Source organism: Oncorhynchus clarkii, chromosome 6 (assembly GCF_045791955.1).
Source record: "Oncorhynchus clarkii lewisi isolate Uvic-CL-2024 chromosome 6, UVic_Ocla_1.0, whole genome shotgun sequence".
In the NCBI taxonomy this organism is placed as follows: Eukaryota; Metazoa; Chordata; class Actinopteri; order Salmoniformes; family Salmonidae; genus Oncorhynchus; species Oncorhynchus clarkii.
Window position 1 is genome coordinate 11,823,288 of NC_092152.1, and position 10,922 is coordinate 11,834,209.

A 10,922-nucleotide genomic window follows, 5' to 3' on the forward strand; every position below is an offset into this window, starting at 1 on the left:
TTAACTGGCTTGCCTAGTTAGATAAATCTTTTTAAGCGTAACAAATTTTTCAACCATCACCCCTCAACTTTTTGTGTTGCTTACAATCGCACCATTTGTGATGTTTACAGGTATACATGACCCACAAACTGCCTCCTTTGTAGAGGAAAAAAGCAATACTTGATCATCAGAGACCTGAGCAATGAGTGGATTTTAATGTATCAGCTATTCTTGATACTCTCTGATGAGAGCTCTCTGGACAAATGTTAGTGAACTATTCTACAGCTCAATATACATCCTAGTCCTGGATATAGACGCTGTACTTCAATAGTTCAAACCAATGTTCAATTGATTATAGAAGGTCAGAAAAATGGGTTTACCAGAAAATGTTTATTCAGCTGTTCAAATAAGGAAACAATTCCTTGGAGTGGCAGCAGTGATGACTGTTCAGAAATAATCATGAACAGTATACAAACCAACATTTTAAAAAGACCACACTGAAAAAGACCACACCATTAAAGAAATGCCTAACATAAAAGAAATTAAATCATGTGCTTAAACCAGCTTCATTTTATCTGTTTTACCATTTACACCAAGAACAAAACACCAGTTACAATAAAGAGATTGGTTGAACTCCTGAAAATGCACCAAGTCAAAGCTCATCCACCCAAAACACAACCTCTGCTGGCCACAAGCTATGTTGACGAGTGGAATCTCAAATAAAAAACAAAGAACATGCTTACCAATTGTGTACTCAGTTGATCAGTTATTTTCATTAATATCAAAACAAAGTTTAAATTGAGCCATTACTAAGGAGGAAGTGAGAACTGTGTGCAAATACATTAAATTATAGTTTAAAGCAGAATTGTATCAAGTAGGTCTCAAATTAGAACTGCAAGACAGGCCACCAGTATGTTCATACATTCAGGAAAACAGTGTTGTAAAAAACAATGACAATATGCACCCACATAATAAATACGTTGTTACAATTCCAATATTTGCTAGATTTCATTTAGAAAATCCACTGGGTTTGTTAAAAGTAACTTCAAACCTGAACGTATATTAAAAATTCAAATTCCGTGAATGGCATCTAAAAAGCAAAAATCTGCCATGAACCGCTGTTGTTGTAGTGGAGGAGGTAACTGGGATGAGATGCTGTGGGACGTTAGGATCCAACCCGCGTCGTGGTGGTCTTCCTGTCAGAGAAGAAGCTCCTAAGCAAAACTACCTGGCTGATGCTGACCACCAGCAAAATGAAGGCCTCTCCAATGGACCAGAAAGCCACTCTTGTGTTGAGGTCCTCGGCACGGCTGCGTCCCTGACCCTCCCGCAGACGGAAATGTGTCTGATAGTCAATGACCGATTTCAGGGCCTCATGAATGGACACGCAGGCAGACTCCATCTGAAACAGAGGTATTTAGAGTTTAAAGATCCTTACAAGATCCTTGCATGTTTTGACATACAAGCACTGCAAATAACCAACCACTGTTTGTCAAAGCACACTATTCCCACATGACATCTTCACCTAATGGGGCCCACTGAAATCCAATGACATTTCATACTGTTGTAGAGATTTAACCAATTGTTTTTTTTTGTTTGTTATTGAACGGTCATAATAAATATCACATAGAAGAGCATCTCTCAACAATAGTCATTTTAACAGACCTACCTGGGTCAAAGCAGTGACCCTGTTCTCATTGGGGAAAAGTGGAGGATCCTCTCCAACTTGGAAATCGAAGTAGACCGTCTTGTGCGTGAAGGTGGAAAACTCATTGCTGAAGCAGAACTTGTATGTTCCATTCTTGGCAGCCGTGAATGTAAAGCTGTCGTACTGCTTCTTCATTTCTTTGTAAAGAACAGTACCATCTGCATCCTCCAGGCGACAGTCAACATCGTAATGCCCACCAGTGACAACCTGGACAGAAAATGTGTTGTTTAAAATACAGCCTATCCATTTCAATATACAACTTGGACCCATAGTGGTGGAATTATTATCAATATTAATTCCCATAACTCCATGTCATAATGTGAGGGCCTCAATTAACTTACCTGGAACTCAAGTGTACACTTGGTACCAACGGTAATATCTTCATAGAAACACTGTTTTGCGTTATCCGGAAGCTCAAATGTAAGCTCAGAGCCAAACGCCCATCCACAGAGAAGGTGGGCCCAAAGCACCTGCACAAACAGTCTGATTGTACCGTGATAACTGCACATCTTGGCGGATGGAAGATTGTCGATACTGTTAATTTTATATCGTTGTGGACCTGAAAACACAGAACATTTCCAGATAATCAAACAGATAACTACGTAATCTAATACAAACGTACACATTGACAAACTACAAATAACAAATAAAATAACAGAAATAGAATGGCAAAACAAACCCGGAATTCACAACTAACGTTAGCTAGCTAACTTGCTATGCTAATGTAGCTAGCTGACAAGGCCGATTAACTAGGTATCCACTTCTATTAGAAATGTAGTTCGCAAAATTAAGTAGGTTTACAATTAACAATTACAACATTTGTTAATGCGTATTGTTCTAATATTTTAAGGAGTCATTTAATAGCATACTATTTTAGTTAAATATTGTGTTTCGTCCAATACCACTCACCTCAAATTCCTCACCCGGAAACAAGTAGCTACTAAGAGACGTAGCATTAACGTCACTCCTCCGCGACGCTCGTTCCTCAGCCGAGCTTCTTCTTCTTCTTTGGTGGGGTTTATGGGTGGTTGGCATCCAACTTTATGGTGCATTACCGCCACCTACTGTACTGGAGTGTGGGACAGAGACAGGGAGAAACTAAATCCTGCCTGCCAGCCGCGTTGCTCTTAAAAAAATAACAACATATTTGAGACTATATCTAATGACGTTCTACTCAATATACCCCTTAAACTAATTTCCCGTAACCCCTTCTCCCTCATACTAGATCTCATCCTCTCTCTTTCCCTCCAATAATGTCCACACTGTATCAATACATGCTCCACTGTCTCGGTTTCCTGGCAATACTTACATTTTCCTGTTGGATGCTTTCCTATTACATGTAAGGTCTTATTCAAATGGCTGTGTCCCACCCTTAATCTTGTAAATATAGCCTTCTCTCTTCTGTCCCTTCCTGCCGTTCTCCCCTCCCCAACTTTCCTCTGCACTTGAAATAAATACATGCCCGTGGTATCTCTAACCATTTCGAATCCTACTGTACCTTCTCCTCTGTGCAATCCGGTTTCCAAGCTGGCCACGGGTGCACCTCAGCCACGCTCAAGGTACTAAACGATATCATAACCACCATCGATAAAAGACAGTACTGTACAGCCGTCTTCATCGACCTGGCCAAGGCTTTCGACTCTGTCAATCACTGCATTCTTATTGGCAGACTCAACAGCCTTGGTTTCTCAAATGACTGCCTCGGCTGGTTCACCAACTACTTCTCAGATAGAGTTCAGTGTGTCAAATCGGAGGGCCTGTTGTCCGGTCCTCTGGCAGTCTCTATGGGGGTACCAGAGGGTTCAATTCTTGGGCCGTTTCTTTTCTCTGTATATATCAATGATGTCGCTCTTGCTGCGGGTGATTCTTTGATCCACCTCTACGCAGACGACACCATTCTGTATACATCTGGCCCTTCTTTGGACACTGTGTTAACAAACCTCCAAACGAGCTTCAGTGCCATACAACTCTCCTTCCGTGGCCTCCAATTGCTCTTAAACGCTAGTAAAACTAAATGCATGCTCTTCAACTGATCGTTCCCCACACACGCCCGCCCAACTAGCATCACTACTCTGGACGGTTCTGACTTAGAATATGTGGACAACTACAAATACCTAGGTGTCTGGTTAGACTGTAAACTCTCCTTCCAGACTCATATTAAGCATCTCCAATCCAAAATTACATCTAGAATCGGCTTCCTATTTTGCAACAAAGCCTCCTTCACTCATGCTGCCAAACATACCCTCGTAAAACTGACTATCCTACCGATCCTTGACTTCGGCGATGTCATTTACAAAATAGCCTCCAAAACTCTACTTAGCAAACTGGATGTAGTCTATCACAGTGCCATCTGTTTTGTCACCAAAGCCCCATATACCACCCACCACTGCGACCTGTATGCTCTCGTCGGCTGGACCTCGCTACATTTTCGTCGCCAGTCCCACTGGCTCCAGGTCATCTATAAGTCTTTGCTAGGTAAAGCTCCGCCTTATCTCAGTTCACTGGTTCACCATAACAACACCCACCCATAGCACGCGCTCCAGCAGGTATATCTCACTGGTCATCCCCAAAGCCAACACCAGTTTGGCCGCCTTTCCTTACAGTTCTTTGCTGCAAATGATTGGAATGAATTGCAAAAATTGTTGAAGTTGGAGACTTATATCGCCCTCACTAACTTTAAGCATCAGCTATCTGAGCAGTTTACGGATCGCTGCAGCTGTACACAGCCCATCTGTAAATAGCCCATCCAACTACCTACCTCATCCCCATATTGTTTTTATTGACTTTTATTTGTTTCTCTTTTGCACACCAGTATTTACACTTGCACATCATCTGCACATCTATCACTCCAGTGTTAATTTGCTAAATTGTAATTACCTCGCTACCTATTTATTGCCTTACCTCCTTACTCCATTTGCACACACTGTATATAGATTTTTCTATTGTGTTATTGACTACTTTTGTTTATCCCATGTGTAACTCTGTGTTGTTGTCTTTTGTCGCACTGCTTTGCTTTATCTTGGCCAGGTCGCAGTTGTAAATGATAACTTGTTCTCAACTGGCCTACCTGGTTAAATAAAGGTGAAAAATAAATATATATATTTTTAAATCTCTATTCCAATGCTCCTGCCATTTGTCCACCATCACTGTCCATATCAGGCTTTTTGCCTCTGCCTTGCTCATTGAAACTACCACATCCACATCCCCACTACTTAGTGCTTGTTTTGCCAGTACATCTACTGCCTCTTTCCTCTCCACTCCCACATGAGCTGGGACCCATGTAAATATTATCTGTATACCCACATGTTTACTCCTGCCATGGGTTTGTAGCACCTCATAAAGCGAGTCTTGTCTGCTACGTGATATAAAGGACTGGAGACTCCTTAACACTGCACATGAATCAGAGCAAATAACTACTCTTTCTGGCTTAACTTCCTCCTCCTACTGCAAGGCCAACAGCATGGCCACCACCTCTGCCGAATATACAGCCAGATGATCTGTAATACGTTTCCTGACTTTCACCCCACATTCCTGCACTACAATGCTGACCCAGTACGTCTTGTCCTTGGATCTTTTGAACCATCTGTGTACATGGCCACAAAATCTTGATACACAGTATCCAGATGTCTCTTAAACAAATCAGATGGATCAACACCCTCCCTATCTTTCTGTAGTCTCTCCAATACTTCTAGATCTACTACTGGAGGTGGGAGTAGCCATTGTGGATTTACAGGAATAGCTACCGTTAGGCTGAACTCCCTTCCATACATTCTCATCTCCTTCGCCTGGGTATTACCCACCCACCCAAAGCTTGTGTTCTGTCTTTGCTCATGTTCCCAGCATGCCTGTAAAATCCCTTTTGCAGGATGAGATACCCCATGTCCCTGTAGGTTGACCCAAATAATTAATTGCCAGCTGCTGTCTCCTAATCTGCAATGGCATTTCCCCCATCACCACCTGTAGTGTAGCCACTGGGGATGTCTGAAATGCCCCAGTCCTTGTCCCTGTATGACATCTAGCCAAACCATACGCTATACTTCCATAGACTATTACAGATCGGATCAATACAACATATATGGTCTTCAATGAGGCACGCCCAGCCTCCCACTCCATCCCTGTCAGACAGTGCATCACATTTAGTAACTTCTTACACTTTCCCACCACTCTCTCATTGTGTTCTGCCTAGGTCATTCTAGTATGAAGGTATACCCCAAGGAACCTGAAGGCACCGACCCTCTCCAATATTCTCCCATATAACCTCAAGCATACCTCATCTCCCACCTTCCTCCTGGTAAAGAACACTGTCTGAGTTTTCTCTACTGTTATGGGATTTTTTATGAATAATGACTAAATGAGGTATACTGCACTATAACTGGCAAGAATTCTACCCTGTCTTTCTTGTAGTGTTAAATAATGTTTGTTCATTAGGAAGGGGTTATATGGCATGTACCTAGGAAGAAAGGAATGTATGTGGGGGTAGAAAGAGAACGGAGAGGGGCATTAACCTATGTTGGAACCGACCTGGATGTAAATTTGTGGAGATAAGAGAGGACAGGGAGAGCTCCTCCAGAGCTCTAGTATCTGGGGGAGCCTGGAACTGTCAGCTGAGTGGTTATAAACTGTGATGAGACTCATGAGAAAATCCCTATGTTGGTGTGTATGTATGTGCGTAGGTTAGGATGGTATAAAAGGAATGTATTTGTGTAAACTGGAGAGCTCTCGCAAATAAATCTGGATCTGATCAATTGTGAGCTGGAAATTCTGTCTGTTTTATTTAACACCAGAACTTTATAACCTCTGGCTATCAGACAGATAAACATAAATTGGAATCTATGAACATTGATTACAAAATTACTTAACATCTACAGAGAACCTAAATCCCAACGTTAACTTCTTGGTAACAGGGGGCATTGTTTTCACATCCGGATGAAATGCATTCCCAAATTCAACTGCCTGCTACTCATCCCCATAAGATATGCATATTATTAGTATATTTGGATAGAAAACACTCTGAAGTTTCTAAAACTGTTTGAGTCATGTCTGTGAGTATAACAGAACTTATTTAGCAGGCGAAACCCCGAGGACAAACCATTCAGATTTCTTGTTTTGAGGTCATGCTCTTTTCAATGAGATTTCATTTGGAATCCAGATTTCTAAGGGACCTTCTTGTAGTTCCTAACGCTTCCACTGGATGTCAACAGTCTTAAGAAATTAGTTGAGGTTTTTCCTTTGTGTAATGAAGAAATAGCCCTGTTCAGAACGAGGGTCACTTGTAGTGTACTTTTAGATAGAGGCGCGTGACCAGAAAGCTAGCTACAGTTTGTTTTCTTCCTGTATTGAACACAGATCATCCCGTCTTCTTTTGTATCGATTATTTACGTTAAAAAAAACTAAAGTTGCATTACAAAAGTAGTTTGAAATGTTTTGGCAAAGTTTACAGGTAACTTTTGAGATATTTCGTAGTCACATTGCGTAAGCTGGAACCGGTGTTTTTCTGGATCAAACACGCAAAATAAATGGACATTTTGGATATATATCGACGGAATTAATCAAACAAAAGGACCATTTGTGATGTTTATGGGACATATTGGAGTGCCAACAAAAGAAGCTCGTCAAAGGTAAGGCATGAATTATATTTTTATTTCTGCGTTTTGTGTCGCGCCTGCAGGGTTGAAATATGCTTTTCTCTCTTTGTTTACGGAGGTGCTCAGATAATAGCATCGTTTGCTTTCGCCGAAAAGCCTTTTTGAAATCTGACATGTTGGCTGGATTCACAACAAGTCTAGCGTTAATTTGGTATCTTACATGTGTGATTTAATGAAAGTTTGATTTTTATAGTCATTTATTTGAATTCTGCGCTCTGCATTTTCACTGGCTTTTGGCCAGGCGGGACGTCCCACATATCCCAGAGAGGTTAATGCCCACCGCTCTACCTCATCAATTGCTTTCTGTACCTTCCAGACTTTGCATGGCACATTTCTTCCTCTCTTCCATAAGGCCCCATCATCTGCAAATAATGACCTCCCAATATCCGGCTGTACCTGAGACTAAACATCATTGATCATGATTGTGAATCCCTCAACCAATCAATCAAATGCTGCGTTCATATGGTAGTTGGAACTAGGAAATTCGAAAATGTCAGACTTGGTAACTGATTGAACGGTGTAACTGATTGAATGGTGTATAACTACAACCATTTAGCGAGTCAGAAATGTAAGAGATTCCTAGTTCTAGTTCCGACTAAGACGTGAACGAGGCAAAAGACAGTACAGTATGAAGATATACTGCTTCCAAGATCATGTAGATGATGTCATGGCGACGTTGGCTAGCTAATGGTGCTTTCAAGACAACTGGGAACTCTGAAAATTACGAGGTCAGATCATGATGTTATTGATTTTCAGGTCGGAAAGTCGGAGCTCTACAAACAGGCTGATGGGGTCAACTTGGGGTCATGATAGGGGCCGCACCAAATGTTTGATGTATTATAATTATTGATTATGCTTTTCTTGTATTAATAGAAGGGGAAGGGCTATAATAACCCTCCCCCACTACATGTATAGGGTCCTAGACTACAGATTAACAATATATGCATTATAAGGTTTAATATTGTTCCACAGTTATTTTCTAGTCTCTCTTTCTTATTAAGAAATGGTCTGAGAGATGTCTGAGTTTTTTCAGTCAAAGCAGGGTGTCTGTGAGAATGCGCCTCATGGCTAAAAGAGACTCATAGACACAGAACCCTGCAGGGGAGTGAAAGAGATAAGAGACTAGTCAGACATACCACTATAAAGCAACTTGGGGACAATTACTGTTGAGCCCTTAGAAAACACTGGAACTAGTGTCTCTCTTGCAAGTTTGTAAAACTGCATATGTATGGGCTTGGTCTCATGAGTAGAAGGTATTGACGTAGGCCGTTACATCACTAGGGGTTGACTGCAAGCATATTAAAAGCAACTTGGACTTTTCCTATTTTGCAGATCTCAGGAGAGAGAGTTGTATGTTTGATGTTTGATCTTTGACTTCTGTCTACAGCTGTATTTTGATTAAAATTGTTAGGATTTATAAATGCACATTTTGAGTATTCCTTATTTTTTAAGTAAATAGCAGAGCCAGAAAAGTGGATCCAACATTTGGCGAGCTTGCCAGGAGGGAGTGAGTGTGACACTACTGGACAGAACCTGAACCCCCTTCTCTGATCACCAAATTATAAGGTAAGCAGACACCTGTTGTATCAAAGTCTGTAATTTATAAGAAGTGGGTGTTCAGTGTTCACCCTAGACATATGGCTGCCTGTAGAAAACAAACTAACTACTAAAGAAGTATAAGAAAAGTATTAAGCGTTACCATCCATGGGTGACCTATGCAGAGACCAGAGAGAAAGGGAAAAAAGAAAGAGAGAAGAAAGAAGACTGGAAAATTATAAGTTGTATACATTATGAAAAGAGAAGAGGAAGTTGATAGAAGATCTGTAGGTGCTAATTGCTGATAGGATTAAAGAGACAATGGACACAGATGATGTGGACGAAAATAAAATGCTAAAAGAGGAGGTCAGACAAGCCACAGATATGGTAATTCAATACCAGAGGGAGATAGAAGTGTGTGAAAGGAGGACTAGAAACTGCACTGAAGATGGCCCAGCTTGCACATATCGAGAAAGGAAGTGTTGATTTTACTCACAATATGATGGCTGCTCAAGCTGTTTCGACAGGCTCACCACAACCACAGCCGGCAGCTCCCCCACAGTCACATCAGTCACACTCGTGAACACGGTGCCTGAAGGGTATGTGCTTTTCACCACTTAGCAATATGGACAACATGGAGGTGGGCCTGCCCAGAGCCCTTCATTACTGGAAGAACACTCAATGCTGGACCTGTGGGCAGTTGGGGCATGTGAGTTCGCAGTGTGGGGGAAATGAAAGAGGTTACAACAGAGGAAGAGGAAACTTTGGGTCTGGCAGAGGAAGAGGAAACTTTGGGTCTGGCAGAAGAAAAGGAAACTCAGCAACAGTACCACTCGCCCGGAGCTGTACGTGCTCCCAGGGGCCACCTATGCCCTATGGACAAGGAGGACAAGTTAATGACAGAGGACAGCCATGGCCAATGGGAAATCAGAATACCAACAGTTCTTATTTCCCTCAGAATCAACAATGAAGGCGCCCGACTCCCCTGCTCCAGTATGAATTCAATGATGGAAGAGAAGAGCCAATGGTTACTCTTAATGTTAATAGACATGACCTACCATTTCTAATAGACACTGGAGCTCACTCTTCCTGTTTAGTCCAACCTGGACAAATTGTTTGGGCTTCTCTGAGCAAATCATCAGTAACAATAACATTTACATCGGGACAGCCCAGGAATGTGTACTGAACAAAGACTTTTTTGATGAACCTCTGCTTGACTCTGACATGGTGTTGTCCGTTGATGGTTCTGCTTATATAAATCAAAGCACAGGGAAGAAACATGTATGATTTGCTGTAGTAGATGTGGAAGGTGATATTGAGGTTATACAACCCCTACCAGGCAGATTTATTAACTCTGAACACAGCTTGTGAATTGGGGGAAGAAAAGGCCCTCACTATCTACTCAGACTCAGCATATGCTATTGGGGTTTGGAGAGCAAGAGGTTTTACTAATAGGTCTGGCTTATGGCTACATCTTTTGTCTGGCATGCCCTGTTTACCATCAACCATGATCTCTACTATTTGCCGATTGGCTCAAATTTGAATCAGCATGTAAAACAGTTCATTTATTATTGCGCGACATGTTTATTATATAACATAGAATAGTGAACTCCACTGCAACCAGGGAAGTTCCCCACTCCACTGTAACCAGGGAAGTTCCCCACTCCACTGTAACCAGGGAAGTTCCCCACTCCACTGTAACCAGGGAAGTTCCCCACTCCACTGTAACCAGGGAAGTTCCCCACTCCACTGTAACCAGGGAAGTTCCCCACTCCAAAAGGACTTTTAGTCCACCTTGCTATGGACTTCATAGACATGGTAGAGCGAAAAGAAAGAAAAGAGATGCTGCATGGTGATAATTGACAGGTTAACCAGGTGGGTGGAAGCATTTCCCACCACCAACTGCCATGCGCAAACAGTTGCAAAATTGCTAGTCAGGGAAATTATACTCAGGTTTGGAGTGCCTCAGGTTTTGTCTGGAGACAATGGCACCCATCTCATAGGAGATGTGGTTGCCCAAGTGGCCAAAATGATGGGTGTTGACCAGAAGTTTG

General features: G+C 41.9%; 1 protein-coding gene across 1 annotated transcript; it reads right to left on the bottom strand.

Moving 5' to 3' along the window:
* Nucleotides 1-349: 349 nt before the first annotated feature.
* LOC139410619 (transmembrane emp24 domain-containing protein 7-like) lies at nt 350-2,683 on the bottom strand. Its single transcript, XM_071155933.1, has 4 exons — nt 2,597-2,683; nt 2,029-2,246; nt 1,649-1,894; nt 350-1,381 (listed from the first exon to the last, which is right to left on the bottom strand). Exons 2-4 carry the CDS (start codon nt 2,194-2,196, stop codon nt 1,145-1,147), a joined length of 651 nt encoding a protein of 216 aa, XP_071012034.1. The 5' UTR covers nt 2,197-2,246; nt 2,597-2,683; the 3' UTR covers nt 350-1,144.
* Between the last annotated feature and the right edge of the window lie 8,239 nt (nt 2,684-10,922).